The sequence below is a fragment of the Cyrtonyx montezumae genome, unplaced genomic scaffold (assembly GCF_038088225.1).
Source record: "Cyrtonyx montezumae isolate F1298 unplaced genomic scaffold, pur_monq_1.0 scaffold_14, whole genome shotgun sequence".
Classification (NCBI taxonomy): Eukaryota; Metazoa; Chordata; class Aves; order Galliformes; family Odontophoridae; genus Cyrtonyx; species Cyrtonyx montezumae.
Window position 1 is genome coordinate 5,002,324 of NW_027071870.1, and position 18,578 is coordinate 5,020,901.

At 38.7% G+C, this 18,578-nt stretch overlaps 1 protein-coding gene across 1 annotated transcript in view; it reads right to left on the bottom strand.

Annotated features, from left to right (window-relative positions):
- ITGA8 (integrin subunit alpha 8) overlaps positions 1 to 18,578 on the bottom strand; it is a 95,704-nt gene that overhangs the window by 76,291 nt on the left and 835 nt on the right. Inside the window, exons 3-7 of the mRNA XM_065731311.1 lie at positions 8,757 to 8,857; positions 6,141 to 6,264; positions 3,837 to 3,898; positions 2,748 to 2,793; positions 1,637 to 1,762 (exon numbers count right to left, since the gene is read on the bottom strand). Coding sequence (XP_065587383.1) covers positions 1,637 to 1,762; positions 2,748 to 2,793; positions 3,837 to 3,898; positions 6,141 to 6,264; positions 8,757 to 8,857 — 459 coding nt within the window. The remainder of the gene's footprint in view (positions 1 to 1,636; positions 1,763 to 2,747; positions 2,794 to 3,836; positions 3,899 to 6,140; positions 6,265 to 8,756; positions 8,858 to 18,578) is intronic.

Consider the following 18,578-nt stretch of genomic DNA (forward strand, 5'->3'; position numbering starts at 1 on the left):
CAGGTGACAGTCCTGCTGGTCTATCTTGCACTTCATTTTTTGAGTTACTACTGGCCTTATTCCTAGAGGATCTGAAGTTCCCAGACCCTCTAGTTGGATTTTATCTTCTTGGCTATCTTTTTATTCTTTGATTCAACCAAGATCAAAGGATCCTTCTGATCTAAGTCCTTTTCACCTTCTAATGATATGGTTCTTAATTTCAGAGGGGAAGCGCCATTTGAAGGTAAGGCAGCTTTCCTTGTCAGAGATGCAATTTTATTTTCCAATTGTCTAATAAGGGCTTTTAAAAGCTGGTTTTCATCTTTCAACCCTTACTCAGAGGAAGGATACCTATTAATACTTTATAGCAGAGGCCATACTACAGCAGATGCTGCTACTCCTCTTTGCTCATTTGTCAAAAAAGTCTGTCCTAATATACTCAAAAATTGAGCCATTTTTGAAGAGCATTTAATAATAGGACTGTTGTCCCTTATAGGTCCCCATTCTTCAAGAACCCAAATGGTATTCATCGTGGTGAACCCAGGAACCTGAGGGATTCACCCAGAAGTTCCTCTTTCAGTGTGTTAGGAGTCACTGAGTATCCAGTGTCCCATTTCATTTTAAGATAATCTATCCTAAATAAGTATCCAGCTGACTTACCACACGTAACACTATAATGCAATGGAAAGCACAACAATAATAGCAGGGTAGCAAAGTCTGAGCCTGCAGCAACAGTAGATAAGCCCAAATGCAACAGCCATAGACAAAGAAAAAAAGGAAAGAAGATACTTACCCCTAGAAGACCTCAAGTATGCAGAGATCTCCAGCAAAACACCCTTGCCTTCACTGCCAACCCTTACATGAAAGGTCTGGGAAGGGGTGGATTCTGGCTCCACCCCTTTTGATCAGTGCATGCACCTGAGCTTCCCCTGGGTTGGCCCTGCCTTCCCACCAGGTGCTCAATCACTGATTCAAGCTGTGACTTGAATTTCCACTACAGTGCAGGTATCCTATTTTAGGACTATATGGAAGACAGACAGATTTCCAGAGATACAATCAAGCACCTCCTGAGGTTTTAGTAAATCAGTATGATAATTGATATTGACAGACTAAAGCCATCAGGTTGTATGAGTGACTGTAATTTCAAATCTATGGGCAGAGATGAAATGATGCATCTTTGCCTTCTAAGTCCACTGCATTGTTTTCTACAATTATGTGGAGAAAAACCCATCTTGCGTACAGATATGTGAACCAACCAAACTCATAGTAAAGATAAAAAGGACACAAAGAGCCCTTTTTTTTTAATACTATTATTACATAATGAATTCAATCATACTTCTGTCGTTTAAAAGTGACAGCTGAAGCAAGCAATAACTTCAAACTCAAGTCATTCTTTTGGAATGAACAAGATAAACAGGAAAAGTTTATCTGTGCTTACATAATAAAAACCTTAACGAGACATTTAAGATCTCAACTTTCAAAACCTGTTATGCATAACTTAAAGAATGTTCTTCTCAATTGAAGTAACCAGCAAACTACTACTGGTGCTGCTGTGCTTAAGACGTAATGTGTTCAAATTCTGTCACAATTTTTTTCTTATTTATATAAGCCCCATGCTTTTAGCACATAGTGTTAATCAAGACAGAGTTTAGCTTACCCATGTAGTTGTCATCATATGTGGGTGGTGCCACTCCTGTTTGCTTCTCTCGTGCAAGTTTCCTCAGAATATCTTTGAAGGAATAATTTGCAATGATATCCGCAATGCTTGCAGTGATTACCTGACCTGGATTTAAACAGCTTCATAAATGAAAAGGATACAAAGGACAGCCACAAAATAGAGCTAGTAGAACATCAGGACAGAGCTGAAATTGAGAGTACAGCACATCTTCTCTCAGTCTTACTTCTCTCATTAATCTCATGACTACCATAAATCAATACAAGGCTTCGATTCTCTTTTGAACTATCACATAAACAACTCCAGATTCATTTCACAGAGCTGAATCAAACCAAAGTCAAGCATCTTCAGACTCAGCTTCTTCAGAACAGCAACCTTTTGAAGCTGTATAGTACAGATGTAATAGACAAATGGAAGTAATTTCTTACTGGAAAATTCAGAGCCATGCATTCCCTACCATCATATTCAACTAGATCTTCCTTTTTTAATGTCAATGAAAAAAACACACATCCGTGAAGCTGACAAGAGGGAAGTTGGTAGGCAGAGTTTGGGAATCAGCTATGTTGCAAATGTCAAAAACAGTTAAAGCAAAAATATCCTTTTTTTCCGTTTCCAAAATTATTTCAGGTTTCATCTACATGAGAAGCTACATCTGGAAAACTACAGTGATACCATAAATACATTAAAAATATATGCAGAAAGTTATGTTCAGAAACAAATATAGAAAAGTTATGTTCAGAAACAAATAGAGACAAAACTTTGAAAAGATCACATTTACTGTATAATGATGAGCTATTTTAAAAATAATATTTCTAGTAAAATGGTTTAATTAAACAGGAAATGTACTAAAATGTCAATATAAACGTATTTAATTCTATTTGTCTCTCTTCCTATAGACCTTCAGTCTGAATTTTCTCTGACTTCTCCTTATGCTCAGTGGCTTGTTAAAGAATTCCTCTGATCTGTATTTATTGAAAATAGACCAGAGACTGGTTGTCTTAAATTGAGAAAATACTGGAAATCAAGAACCACATTTTCCACAGTACTTTATGTTTCATTTCTTAGATCAAGTTAACCAGCCAGAGGAACATACCTTGCCAATAAAAACTACCAGGCCCGCCTACTATGAGGTCTCCATTCTACAAAAAGCATAATTGAATAAAATTACACAACAAAAGAACACAACAAAATGAAGCATGCATGGAAAAACAATATAAATGATCAAAAGAATATCAGAATAATGATAAGGGAGAACAGCCGTGTTCAAGGGAAGGATGTATGTATATGGATGTTCAGAAAAACCCTCAGATAAATAAAGCTAACATTACCCTATGTATCTTAATTTGAACTAAAGGCAGTATTTATTCGGTATTATTTCAGTACTAACAAAGCATCCTAAAAGTTTCTGATTATCTGTACCAAAACAAAGTCAACATAAAAGAGGACCTTCACATTCAATGAAGCAACAGCAGTGTCTTATAGAGAAATACAATTGTGCATAGTCTACAATGAGGTCTTTACTATTTGACTATAAATAGTGTGAATAACATTGTTGCTACACAACACTGAAAACAACTCTAATGATGTGGAAGACAAATGGACTCTTGGCCCTGTAATACTGGCACAGATAATAACAATAGCTGCAAAGTGTACTCTTTGGCCCACAATATTTTTATTGGACTGTCTTGGCATGTAAGAACAACCAGCTATTTCCCTTCAGCATTTCCTCTACCACCTCCACGGGAGAACAGCCTCCATCATTAGTCTGGCTCCGAAAACACCATTATATAATCTAGTTTGGTTTCAAAAAGGACAGTGTCTCCTGCTCATTATTTCCTGAAGGTCAGGTCTCTGGAAAGCAATGGAAGTGTGAAAGACTAAGACAGAAACACATACAATTTTTGGCTTAGTTATCTGTTAAAATAGACTTAAGAAAGCCAAATTAGAGTGTTGCTAACAGATGATCAGGTGATGACAGAAATATTCCTTTTATCTTTTCTTTCTTTTTCTGAACCAGAAAGTTTGAAGCTTACAAAGGAGAAAAGAACTCACAATAACTTGGCAAAATTTTCCATATGCAATAGTATGAGCATAAACTCTTGATTACTGGGACAGTGTGTAGATATAGGTGATAATTAGAACAAATACATTTGTTCAAAGTATTTCAGAGGCACAATCTTACCTTGAAAAAATCTAAGCTGAAACCTGCTTGACAAAAGCCTTGTCCTTCAGGATCTGCATTACCTGCAATTATGAAAGTAGAAGCATTTTACTGACTTCATACTGCATGCAAAAGACAGCATACACACCCCCAGAACTCTATGGCTGCAAATGCAAAAATAGCAAAATACGTGGAAAGAAGGTCGTCTTTCTTTCTCTCTCTCTCCTTTCTTTCTTTCCATTTTTTTTTTTTTTTTGTGTGTTTGTTTTAAAGAAGCAAAGCAAAGCAAGACCTGCTGCAGGACACTGAGCATGCAGTCCCTTCACGAGGGTTTTGAAAAATTGGACCAGTCACTAGGGACTTCAACCTCTCACTGTCATGAAAAGACCCTTGTTACAAGTACCAAGGACTCAATTTGAATTTTTGCCTGGAGATAGAAAAGTTAACAACACAAGGAAACCTAGAATGGTCACTACAACCTGCTCTGTCATAAACACAAAAATAAGAGTTTTCTAAGGCATACTCAAGAAATGCTGACACAGTGGATGATGGGGTCAGCACGGGTCAACGTTCAAACAACATCTTGATTATTTGTACTACAGCAAAGGAAAGGTACACATGCTCTTCACAAGGCTCACCCCTGTAACTGATATACATTTGCTCAAGTGAGACTTAAGCATAACTTTATTCTGGATGTATGTTTGCATGTGCAAGAACATCTTTCCTGTTTCTGTCCATTTTTATGTCTAAATTCTTACATAATTACACAAAGTGTGTTGGCACCCTTTTAGGGCTTCCCAATGAGTACTGGAGTGCTAGAAGTCTGCAGGATTGGGAAACTGATGCCAATGACCACTTGAAATTGCTCTCCAAATGGTATCAGCTTTTAGCACAGGCCCAATAAGACATCAGAAATATCTCTTTTACAGCTTCAGCTGCTTTCTCTGTCTGTCCATCCATGGATAAGTAATATAAGATGAAAGAAACACTTTGCAGCACAATTCAGTTTAGAGCTTTATTTCACTTTGTTTATGTGTGCAGGTTTTCTAGTAGACCACAGAAAGCATTACTGGGCTACATTACCATGCATCTGTCAGACATCAGGAAAATCCAGCTACATTATATGGTGCTGACTGCTGATCTCCACAGGAAAGAGATCTTCAGATTATGTGAAGCTGTGTATCTACTTTTCCTGTAATGTACCTAGTACTTTATTGGCAAAATAATACACAGGAGACTTGATAGTAGAAGCATCGTTTCCAGCAGAGAACACATTTTGAAGTTAGCTCGCGTGCACCAGGCAATAGCAGGCTCTCTGTTCAATGCGTATTGTGACAAGAAATGACATACAAATTTCTTTTGCTATTGGCTAGCACTCACATGAAAGAGCACCCTGTCTTTGCTAACCTGAACGGCACTGTAGCTCTGCCTTGGGGGTGTCCCAAGGAAGGGATAGGTATGCCCATCATATTTGCTATCATGCACACATTACCTTCAGGAATGATACTGAATGAACAATTCTCTGACCTGTGAGTGCAGAAACTGCAGTATGCCTATCCCAGCCAAGTCACTATACCTCTTATTGATTTAAATAATTTGGAGCACCAAGGTAGTGTGAGCATTAAGAATCATTATATTGTCTTGACATAGAATTCCAAAAAGGATGAACAACTGATATAATCTGACATGTGGAATTTACTGTAGACTTCTACGTAACAGACTTTGATTCTAAATATACATGCACCGTTTTTCCCTATTCCTCAAGAAGAAAGGCCCAGAGACTGCTACTACAGTGAAGTGGAGGCACACATACTCAGAATAGCACAGGGAAGGGAGTGGAATATCAGTGATAATGCACGTACATTTCTTCCCTGCTGGAAGTCCTTCATAAATGAACTATTGTGGGTGATACTGGCATGAGTGGTGATAGAGTCCTGTGTGTTTCTGTGTGGGGTCTGGTCTTCTGATAGTGATCTTGTGATGAGAGATTTATACTGAGTATGAGCATGAGTAATTGGTTTAAATTGCTGTCTGGTTCTTATCTAGATCTGTTTGCTACATTTTAAAGCCATTTAAGTTGAACCAATTATATCGCATCACTGTAACTGCATGCGCTTAATTTACTCTTTTCTCCTCTTTCAATTACACAATAAAAGATCCAATTGCAGGCACACAATTTAATGCTGATTTCTTTTTAAGCCTCATCCAGTGCAATAATAATACAGTAATTTTCCTTCAAGCAAGACTGCACAAAAACTGAAATCATGAAAATATTGAATGCAGCATCAGTTCCTCCAGCACAAGTTGGTTTCTATTAATACTTACTGTTGCGACAAGGAGAGTATTCAGCATAGGCACTGAAGTTCTGAATTGCTACATAGCAGGTGCCAACAGGGTCCTTCTCTGGGCTGTCTTTAAGGGTCCTCCAATGATATAAGGGAGCACAAGCCTACCAAAACAGAAACCATGCCACATGTACCCTTCTAAAACGTATTTGACAAATGCACTTTTTAATAAGCAGCTTACAAGGATTCCCTCTGGTATGGTATCATTCATGCAGGAATTATCATAACATATTGATAAAGGAAAATGCAGGTTCACTGCTTCTTGGAATAACATTATAACCTGAAAAATAGACTCTGATCTTTTGCTTATAACCCTTAGCTGATGAAATCTGACTATAACTTTTAAGTGCATGTTACAAATACGCCCTAAGCCTGCTTCACAAACAACATGCTTGCTCTATAAATGCTCACTGCACAAGACTCAGTCCCTTAGATTAAGCTGTGCATTATATATATTTGGCTGAAGACATCTCTACTCTGACCTGATATGTCTTAAGGTAATGGTTGCTACAGAAAAATCGATTTGATTTTCCTCTTCTGAACAGAAGGACATCTGTCAAGGTGTCGTGCCACACTTCCCATCCCAGGCATCAGACTGTCTGCTGTCTTACGAACCCCTGCTTCCTAATTAAAAAAAACAGAGTTGCCAGTTCTACAGAGGCAGTATGGCTGTAAAGTATTTGCCAAAAAACTACGAGCTGTCAGCTGTGCAAGTAATTCTTTAGGAGTTCCCATGTCCTAAAACTTTTCAATGGCTGGGGTGGTGGGTGGAGATACTACCACTCCCTACAGCCTCGCCTCAGTAAGACACAACCAAATCCTCCATGTGCATCCTGCCCTGTCTCCCTTTTGCAACCAGAAACCCTCTGGCGAGGCATTGTTATTTACATTACTGTATTGGCCTTACTTCTGCAATCAGTTCCAGCTGGATGAATCACTGCCTCACTCGGAGCTTACTGGAATAGTCTGAGCTTCTGGAACACCAGGTTAGGGCCAGAGACTCTAAGTCATGCCCCTGCCTAGAAGAGCTTACAGAGTAAAACATAGTAGAAAGCAAAGCCAGAGTGCAGCAAAGAAGAATTATGCAGCCTATGAGAATGAGGCGCATTTTGTAACACCGAGCAAAATAGATCAAAGAAAGAATTACATACAAACATAAATATTGATCTAATGCAGTTTATGATTGGTATATAAGTTTAAAAAGAAATAAATAAACTTCTGCCAGCTTGATGACAACAACTTCTTCTCCCTCTTTTAGTCTACAAAGCTTAGAAAAATGTGGCGATATCTCCACAGAAAAATGTCAAGCTTTTCTGTTCAAGTTTTACCCTGAGAATGTCTGAGAAGAGGTATGAGAAGCACAGCAATGGCTGGTTAGTACAGATACCGTGATGAGGTTTTCTGCTCATGTGATTAAGATTCAGCAAATGGTAATTAAGTAGTATTCTGTTTCAGTTTGTGAACTATATTCAGTGGAATCCACAAAAGGAAAGATCTTCAGCTGCTTCTCAGGCTTTTACACTGACAATTTAGAAAGATGGCATTCTTACAAATACTTTCTTTGTGTAATTACCTTTTAAATGGAAAATGCATGTATAAAAGAATGGTACCTGAAGGTACAGAACACAGAGTTTGAGAGCTGTGATAACACTTACACAAGTGATGGAGTTAACAGCATGTGCCAGCTCTGTAACAGAATGGAGTGATGCTTCACTCATTACATGTTTTATGTCAAAATCCTTCTTCAGGTTAGCCCCAAGGCATACTGTTTATGGGGAAACACTTCCTTTTGACATTTCTTCCCTTGTAACTACTTTATAGTTAATAATTGGAAGTTTTAAGCAAATCTTAACGCACGAGTTATTGTTTTGCAGTTGTAAAAGCAGCATATTATCAAACTGTTTCTTCATAACAAAATTATTTCAGCAGCATTTTCAATATAAACTGAAGTCCACTGTAAACATAGAAAGTCTATATATGTAAGCAACACTACCACTACCTTACTAAGCAATAAAACTGTTCACTTCATGCCAGGCCCCTCCACCAACAGAGAAAACGCTCAGTGAAACTGGAATACAGACACTGCACTTGGAAAGCAACCCTGACTTGGACCCTTTATATAATTTTTTTTTCCAGCTCACCTAAATTATGGCACAGCTGTTTGAAACAATTTAAACATGACAAAATAGGTCAGTGTTCTCTTACTAATTAATCTTAATCAAAAGATTCTTGGATTCCTCTACATTCTAAATTTAAATCCTTCATAAAGCATGATAATTTTAAGCATACAGTTTACGTGTAGTTACTGTGTGTCTCAGAATTATGTCCACCGTTTGCTTTAAAAATATTATCATTTGCTTCCATAGCTAATATGGCACTCTCCTATTTTGACACAGTAGCAATATCCTTCTGAAGTTATCAGTTCAACCTGATTTTACAGACTGACTTTTTACAAGTTATATACATAATCTGCATTATAAATTATGAATAATTATAGACTTTCTTCTATAATCTATCCACAGAGAGCTATTAAAGATATACTCTTGAAAAAAGATAAACATTATCTCCAAATTAATACCAAATACGTAAGACTTACCACAACTTTTTCTTTATGAGCTTTGACTGTTGCCCCAAACCACTGATTTGTCTTAAATTCAATTGGTTCCCTGGTGCCATTGACTTTAATTTTCCTGTTGTCTGACAAAGAAAGAAGAATTAAGTTGACAGCTTATTTTGAATAGTATTACCCTGTGTATTACAGATACAAGTGAACAGACTAAGAGATATATTAATTACATCATATTTACTGTCACCATTCTATCAGTTTAATATAGAAAGAGTGTTCTACTAACAAGCTTCTCATTGGTCTGAGGAAAATTACTTAATTTCACATGTGAATATTCAGATTTTTTTAAATATTAAACTTAAATTTGGAAAATGAAAAACAATCATATTCTGCATCCTCTTACACCCTCCCCCATTCCTTCTATCCCCAAAAGAAAGAAAGAAGAAGAAAGACAGAGGAGTAAAAGAAAGGCAAGAAGAAAAGAAGGGAAGTGAAGGGAAAAAGGAAAGTTGTCCTGGAATTTAAGATTGATTAACAGAAATATACAAAATCAGAAAAATCCCTAAAAACTTTTCTCATTGGTGATAGAAACGCTGGAAAAAAAAAAAAAAGTCCATGATCTGTAGTAAGTTTTTGTCAGGCAAATGAAATTTCTCAGCATGCATACTCAAGACCCAACATGACAGACAGCAAAGGACTTAGTTTTTAACAGAATTACATGTGTACATACTGTCACAAGAGACAGCTTCTTAATGTTGCTTTATATACACTCTTGCAGATGTCAGCATAAGAGAAGCCATCTGGGCGTAGACTCAAGCCAATTATAATCCATTTCAGGTTTTAATAAAAAGCAGACATCCCTTCCTTTCACCCTTAGTTCTCCGAAGTAAACTGATTTCCCATATGTTCATGAGCTATTCTCTTCCCTTACCAGTCATTCCTAATGAACTTCTCAATTTATACATAAGCAGGACATTACTCCTTCCCCCTGCATTCCCTTCTCCTTGTTTCTGGTTCCTATCAAGAAGGATTGCACAAGAATAAATTATTTTTATTCTGTCTAAGTGAAAATAAAAACATAGTGTCTACCTTGAAACACTGAAAAAAAGTAATGTTATGCTGTATAGATTTATATGTGTCCTTTACAAATGGAGGGAAAATGCAGCTGGTATAATTGTCCCTTTTAAAAAGGCAGCACTCCTTGGGATTTGGTCAACAGGCACAGAGGAGATATCTGAATCCTCTTCTAGGATGCTGGGTCACTGGTTGCCTCAGCCTGTCATAACCTCAGAAGTGCTACAGATAAAAACAGAAAGAACGGAGCCTTATATTTGGAGAAAAAGGGGATCTCACCACTGTATTTTTCTAATCGCAAACAAGAAAGTCAAATGAGAAGGGATCTGTACAAGTTTGAAAAGTCCCTGCAGAAGCGCCCTACAAATATTTGTTTCAGTACTATAAAACTGCAGAAATCCATGCTCAGAGCACTCATAGGAGAGGCATTTCAGGAATATTTGAATCTTTAAAATTCAGAAAGAATAGTTTAAAATAACCCCAGAATGACTGACTTGAAAAACATATTTTACTTACTTTAGGTCTAAACTTTAAAAGTGTGGGAGTTGGCAACTCTGACAGTGCATTATGGGAGCTGCCAGCTTCTACATAGCTGCTGGCACGACCACTTTCTATTAACTTTTTCCAGTGAAACCAGATTCTTTCAATCTTTAATGATGTCTTCCTTTCTTTCTTGTTTTTTTTTTTTTTAAGTGCTCTAGCAAATCTGAAGATGATCACTGTCCACAGATGAAGTCTTGATAGAAACAGAGCTTTTGAAACTTGAAATCATAAGCCACGGTCAGCTTGCAGCAGCCAATACCAGCCTGGCTCTGAGGACCCTCACAAACAGCTTGAAACTTAAAAAGACCTTGTTTGCCTACTGGCAAAGTATACTCAAATTTGAGAAAAGGTTACATTTTAAAATTTAGACAATTGTTTGCAGAATTTATAAAAAAGCATAGCAGAATTTACCAGTCACCATGTACAACTGAGGACAAGATCTGTGCACAGTTCTCATCCAAAAACACACACCTGAACCATGGCCTAAAAGAACCCCCTTATTTTTGTCTGACTAGAGAGCCAAGGATGACAGGCTTAGAGCAGCTGGTCTCACATAAGAGCTACTTGTTCAGTCAGATAAACTGCACTCTCGTTTTAAGAAGACAGTGAACTCATTTCTGTCTTTGGCACATCCCTCAGAATAGTGCTAAGTGCTTTGAAAAATAACTTATCTGTATCCTGACAATACCATTATAATCCAGTAAAATCTCTCTCCTGGTGTTATTTATGAGGCACTGTGGCCTATATGCTATCTCTCTACAGCTATACTGCTGTGAACAACACAAGCTTGGCTTGCATTCAAGTTGCACACAGATGTCATCTCCTCTTCTGGAGGAGCATGCCCCTTTTAGGAGTGAGTCCAGGCTACATCGCACCCCGATACGTGACCCCAGCACAAGGAGAGCTGACCCACAAGGCAGCAGCTGGATTGGGCACTCAGACCTGCCCACAGCACATCCCAGCAGTGCCTGAGCCCCAGCTGGATCTCCTCAGAGCCAGCCCAGGAGCTGTTCCAGATGGTCAGCAGTCTGGATGACTCGCAGACTTGGCTTAAAAGACAGCCCTGAAGTCACTTTCAATTGTACTGGCTAAGACAGTACTGCAGGCTAAAGCCCAGACAAGGAAGAGTATGCAAAGAGCAGTGTCTATACTTCAATTTAGGTGCAAAGATGTAATTAAACAACATTTTAGCAACCCTAAATAATCTCATTTTATGCTGCAGGAGCCAAAACTCCCATGCACTGGTGTTACTCTGCAGTCCAGCTTAAGGAGCAGTACCACAGACAGTGAAACACAGTTCTCAAAATCAGTGTTCCTTTCTCCACACTCTTGGACTTGAGCAACCCAGGGACTACCAAAGGGAAGGAGGCCTCTGTAGTATCTGGATAAGTAGAAAAAAATTGAATCCAGACACAAAAAAGCAAACCTATGTAGGAGCAACAGCACAGAGATTCATTTCTAGGAAATGAAGCCTGAAACTGGAATAAATGTAAATGCCAGTCCATTATTTGCATGTATACTAAATTTGGCACTTTCTACAGGGCTTGGCCTCTCAGTCACTAAGTAAGCACATTATGAACTCTCCTAACAGGCACAAGCATTGCTCTTGTAAATACTTCTTTGTTGTATTAATCAGAAATTAGAAAATAATTAATTAATTAGAAATTAATAAGAAATACATATTTGCAGGTATTGATAGCGGCTCACTGTGGTTCCTTTTGTTACTGAAAAAATCAGCATGCCTTGTAATTTGAAAATACTCAAATGAACAAAAGCAAACATTTAAAACAAACAACACAGGGAAATGATGCTTCTAATCCAGGTATTTGATAGACGTTTCAAGAACCCTTTCAGTTCTCACTCATTGGGAACTTTGAAAAGTATTATCTTCACTGGCTCTTGTGTGTATGTTTGCCTGTTTGTACTGGAATGGGTAAACACAGCTACTCAACAGGTATCTGATGAAGGCTCTGTTGCATGTGCCTGCTTAGACTGCAGCCAGGATGGCAAATCCGTTTTCAGTATCAGTTTTGATACATTAATGTATTTAAGTATAGCATATGTACGTATGTATAAGCATATGTATAAATACATAAATGAAACATAAAATCTAATATGTATGTGTATGACACATATTCATGTATACATGCAGAGTGGAGCTGAAAAATCAGCTCAATCTATGCAATTTTTCAATACTATGAATTAAAATATATAAACATAATAAACATTTATATTTTTGTAAGTATGTATAGGTCGAGGGAAGCAAATTTCTCCCTCAAAAGAGAAGAGGTCTTAGAATACTACGTACAGTTTTGAGGCACCAGTACAAGACTTGCAGCTGAAGAAGAGAAAGCAAAGGAGGATGTGAGTGTCATTAGCCACTGCAACAGCTCAGAGAGGCTGTGATGTCTCCCTCCTTCAGATTCAGAACTTGGCTATGCAAGACTCCAAGCAACCTACTTCAACTTTGAACTCTGAAGCCCTGCTGCATTAATAGCATGTGTCATGCTTGCAGGAAGGAAGAGAGAGGGAGGAGCTTGTACTGGCACTGAGGATCCCATATTCTAGAAATGACAGAGGAGAGGAGATGGCAGTGATTTCTTTTGGTATCATCACCATTAAAAATTCAAATGACAGCACCCATTACTAACCACAGTAATAGCCACAGGGCCACTGATACAATACCTTTAGCAGAGAGGCAGAATAAAAATGCAAGACTAAAGACAAGCAAGTTGCCTTCGACGTTATCACTACGGAAAAAAGACTCCAGTGTTTTGAGACAGTAAGGTCATGAAAAATCCCTGCAAGATGAGGAGAGCTGCCTTTGTTTTTATGTTTATCTGATTCTGCAAACATCTATTTAATTTCTGGTTTTGTATCATGCTTTAGATTCTATTCATATGAGTTATTTTAATTTGATAGATCATTATCTAAAGGGCTTTATTTGGACTTTCATTCCATGAATCAAGAAAGAAAAAAAAAATCATCAAACCCAACAGGATTTTTTGACTGAGTACAATCTGATAAAAAACAAATTAAGACCTCAGGGCACTAACAAACACAGCTAAGGGTATTTTTTCCTTTCTTTAGATAATGCTGAGATTTATAAAAGAAACTGACAAGGGTCCATTATAAATCAGAATGCTGCAAGTGAACCATGAGGCTCCAGATAAGGTCGTTCTGGCATATTCACTGAAATGTGTCAGCATTTAAAAGTACAGCAAAGTTCTCCCTCAGCATTTTCTCTTGAGATGTAAATTTTCTTTTACAACAAGATTCTAAGTTTTCCTCAGAATCTTACCAGCTAATGATTTTTTTCATGTAACTGAATCTCTTCAGTCCCACAGTACATCTTTTCCTTATACAGTACCTGGGTTCTGTTACGATCAGCTCAACTGCTGGCCAAATTAGTTCATGATTTTAATCAACTGCACACTCAGCCATGACTGACCTACATTCCCCTTACCTGTTCTTCAGAGTCTATCCAAATTCTCTCTCGTTAGTTTAGAAAATATAACTTATTTTTCTACAGCTGGTGAAGATGACTGACAGTGAAGACAGCACTAAGTCCTGGACACTTAGGGCAGGTGTTTAAAATTTGAGCTAATTTAAACATGAGAACCTGTTCCAGTTTGTTTAGTACTACCATTAAAAATAACCATTATAATGAGTTCCTGAAATATGAAGTATTATATTTTTAACAGCTCTCAAAATGTAACTTCAGGGGATGTTAAAGTTTGCTTCTGGCTGCAAGATGTTTGAGTATTTCAGAAGTTCCCCAGTTAATCAAACAGAGAGTTTTTTTCCTATTGCTCTCCTGCTACCTCTTCTGGCAGCCGAAAGGAAGAGCATCCAGACTGAACACGAGGGAATCGTACCTCAGTGCTAAAGCAGAAACAGTAATCGTAAAACTCTTCTCATAATGGAGAAACTGAAAAGGAGAAGTTCGTTTTGTGTAAGTAAGAGAGGAAATACAGATCCTATCTCTTCAATACAATGCCAATGCTTGTTCCCCTGTCCTCTGATTTAGTTTCAAAGAGTATCTCTGCCTTCCACTGAAATGCAATAGGATAGTTTTAAGGATCAGGGAAGCAAGGAAGAATCCCTGCCCCTCAGTCCCTATTTCCTGGAGTAAGGGAATACTAAAAGCCCTTCCATTATATTTTACATCAGTCCCTTGCTGTGAAGAAATTGGTTAAAGTCCCATTTGTGTTTGAAGGGGCAGTGCTTTCAGCTTCCTCCCAGCCTTGGCTCCAGCACCAAGGTTTTGGTAGCTTTGAAGGGATTGCAGAGTCAGTGCTGCATCAGCAGCAGGAAACAGAGTTTCTGTTAAAGCCCCTTCTTGGCTGCACGCCATATCACTGGTCCACTGATATGGGAATGTCCTGCTACATGACCTGCATACAGATGGCTGGACTCAATTCCCAGTGCACGTCAAAATTTCATCTTCCTTCCTCCTCTGCCCCCTGGCAGAAACAATCAATTCCATCAAGAGGACTAATTACTGACATAAGTTTGCAAGTAAATAACCTCAGTACCTTGGAAACGTCCGGATTGAACAGTCTAAGAACAAATACAGGTGACCTGAGGGATTAGTGACACTGGGAGAATTTCCACTAGAACAGTATCAGTTAAGTGATAAGACTCTCAAGCACACAGCTGCACATAGTCCTGAACCTCTAATTCTGCCATCTTCTCATCAGAACAGTTTAATCCACTAACATTTCCACACTAATGTGAGTTAAGCAGCTGCTCATAGCACTCAGACCAGCTTGTGCATCCTAACATACAGACAGTGCCACAGAGATGATTTCAGGAGTATTTTTGAGTATCAGTGATAGCAGTAGGGAATCTTGTTGGTGTTTGACTGCTAGAACACAGCACTCAGAAGTAATGACAAGGTGTTAAAAGTGTTTCCATACCTTCCACAGGGAATTGAGTGAATATGGAATCTTCCCATTAGGCATACTTAATAACCAACACAATGCCTAGTCCTCATGCAGTCTTAGTTTCTGAGATAAAAAGGAGCAAGAGAACTACACAAGCCGCAGGGATTTGTCTCTTGTCATTTAAGGTCTACAGGAGGCAAAGCACAGAGTTTAGTCTCCAGAGTGGTGTTAGGGAGGTTGGGGGCACCCTGCCAGTGACTAAGCACAGCTCCTGCACTGTCAGATCTCCACTCCACAGGGAAAACCTGACGTTGTCTTACTGCAGTGTTGGGATGGCAGGTCCAGTGGGGCTTTGCACCTCTGTTCTCCCTTCAGGCCTCTATGGCATGGATAGAATAGCTTTCTTTAAAATAAACTTGTAGTTATCGTCAAAATAGGAAGATACTGTTCAGAGGAAAATAAAGTCACCAGATGACAAGACCAGTCCATCCTGCTCAGTGCTTACCATCCTAGTATTAACTTAAAGTAGCCTCAGTTTTTTACTAAGGTGTCTATTAACCACTTGGTTCCCTCAAATCACTCTGAAAAAATCTTTCCTCTGTCTAAGGTGATAAATGCATTCATTCAATAAATATTGGAATCGGTAAAATAAAGGAAAAATGTAAATTAGTACAAAGTAACCCCACACCTGTAGCACCTTGATGTTAGGAAATAGCTAGAATCTTTACTGAAGTCACCACAGAAAAATACTTATTGCCATCACTTCTTAAATTTAGGAGGAATAAGTTATTAACAGCACTAAGGCAAATAATATCAGCACATTTGCAAGTGAAGGAAACCTTGAAATCAGGTCCATTTTCCCTCTGGAAATGGTGAAATAATGGTACAGATACTTTCATTAATTAGGTGCCCACTTTACGAACTTGTTTCCATCAGCCAAACATTGCCCTGTGAAATTACAGCATGATTTGCAATGACTGCATGCTCCGGCACCTGCAGTCAGCAGCAGAGATGCTCTGCTTGTGAGGTAAATTCCAGTCCTGATGCAATCAAAAAGTCTATTACAGTTTTGGTAAAAGTGTCCTCATTCATCCAGTGCACATTTCTGTTTCTGAACTCTGATGGCTGCTGCTGGGAGTAAAAAGTCCAAATGTCATCCAAGTGCACTGTATGCTCTCTCAGTGGAAGAGCATAACTTCACAGAGCACAGCTCCAACTGTGTGTCCAGCCCTCAGAAGCTGAAGACATATCAAAAGCCTTCATGCTCATAGTTAAGTGGTGGTATTAAATTAGTGGTTTTCATCCTCTTGCATTTGTTGATCTCTTGAGTTTGTTGGCTATAGTAGAAATTTCAGTTTCTGTGACTGCAGAAATGTCATATAACTAAGTTGGGCTACAGTATGCACAAATCTACTTCAATAAATCCTTTAGAAGTCCTCTATGGAACTCTTGTGGTGAACAGTACTGATTTAATGAGTCCTTTCCTTGACGGGTCACGCTGCCTTTTAAGTATTGCATTATACCCACAGCCTTTCTTCCCAGCTCCTCTTAGTTTTTACTTCTGATGTTAATTAAAAATGCTGACAGTGATTCTGAAGTTTTATTTCTTTTACTGTGCTTAGTGAACCTAACTGAAAGGGCTGATACTGTTTGGTTAGGTTCAAGTAAATAGTACTTAAACAAGGAGAGGTATATCAAAATGAGACTTTCCAGCCTTGAAGCACCCTATGTACCTTTCCTGATTCAGAAAACCTTCACCACACCCTTCCAAGACTGTGAGGCTGGGAGTACTCATCTCTGAAGTTAAAGGCATAGAGCTGAACACTCAGACTTTAACAATTGGTGTTTCCGCTTTAGCAGAAAGGATTGTCTCCTGGTTAAGGCACTGGAGGAAGATGAAAAAATCTATAACCAACTTCCCATATGATCTTGGTCAACCTAGACTCACTTTTTTCTGTTTCTCATATTAAATATGAATACAGGAATATCAGTATAAAATGGGTGAAATGGCAATTCTCAGAGACATTGCAGGGAGAAGGCACAGTGAGTACAAGGTGCCAGTACAAGAAAAGTCATGATCTGAAAATACCCCTACAATTTAAAAAGGAGCAGCTCACTACAGCTTGGCACATAGTGGTCAAAGGCTTCAACAAGAACTGTGTGCCATAGTTAAAACTGACTCATCCGGGCTACGGTTCATGTGAACTGCTCTGGGGAAAATGTGGTAAAGATCGAAGACTTGCTCCAGTAAGTAAAGCATTTTGGAGAGACAAAAGTGACAAAAAATATACATCTGTATTTCGGTAAAAACAAATCATCCATGGACCATTCTGGGGATGGTTTTCATGTTGCTGACACTGAAGAAAGGTGGAGTCCTTGTCAGTGCTCAGCTGTGTGAAATGACACCTTCACTGCCCTCAGTACCTGAATGGACAGCCAATGGTTCAACACTGCTGAACTCACCTGTGCTGCAGTCACATATCCAAGTACAGTGCATTTATGCTCACACTATGGGCATCTTGCCTAACTTCAACTGTCTGCAGGTCAAGTGCCTGCCCAGAGGATACAAAATGCCTCAGGCAGACTGAGGGAATAATATTTTGGAGATGCCAAGCTCTCTGGATGGTCATGTGGTGCAGTAAAAAGCCATGTAGTTCTTCTCAGGGAGCTGGACTGGATGACCTTTAAGGGGCCTTTTCAGCTCAAACCATTCTGGGATGTTAACTCAACAGTTGGTAGCATCTCTTTTCAAAGTACAACATTTGCAAATAAGAGTATGGAGTTGCCCTAAGCCCCTTCAGTGAACTTTTCTGGAGTTTCCCACAGGAAAGCCAGATGTCACTCTGTGTTTCATCACCAGATTTTCATTCCTTTTTCAAAATTCCCCTTTAAAAAGCAACGGGATTTTCATTTGTTCTGAAAGTTTTCTATCCAAACGTACAAGCAATATGTGTAGATAATAAATTCATCTGCTGGTACATGAAGCTAATCACAAGACAGAAATAAAGCAGTGTTTGCTCTACTAATGTTATTAGTATTACAATAAAGATACAGAAGGCACACTACATGCATTCCCATCTACATCCAAGTTATGACCTACATGCCCAAGTAGCCACATGCACACCAAATACTGCACTGCAAGCTCCCAGAGCAGGAGCCCGGGGCTTGTTTTGAAGAATGTCCAAATATGAAAGGAGATCTGAGTGGGGTTTGTAGCAGTGAACACAGCCCTAGGATGGGTGGGTGGCTGGAGGTGGAAGGGGTGAAGGACTGCACTTCCTTGCTGCACTTAAGCTCTTCTAATTTCATTTGTGCTCTCAGAAAAGGGCTGAACTGCATTGTGTTT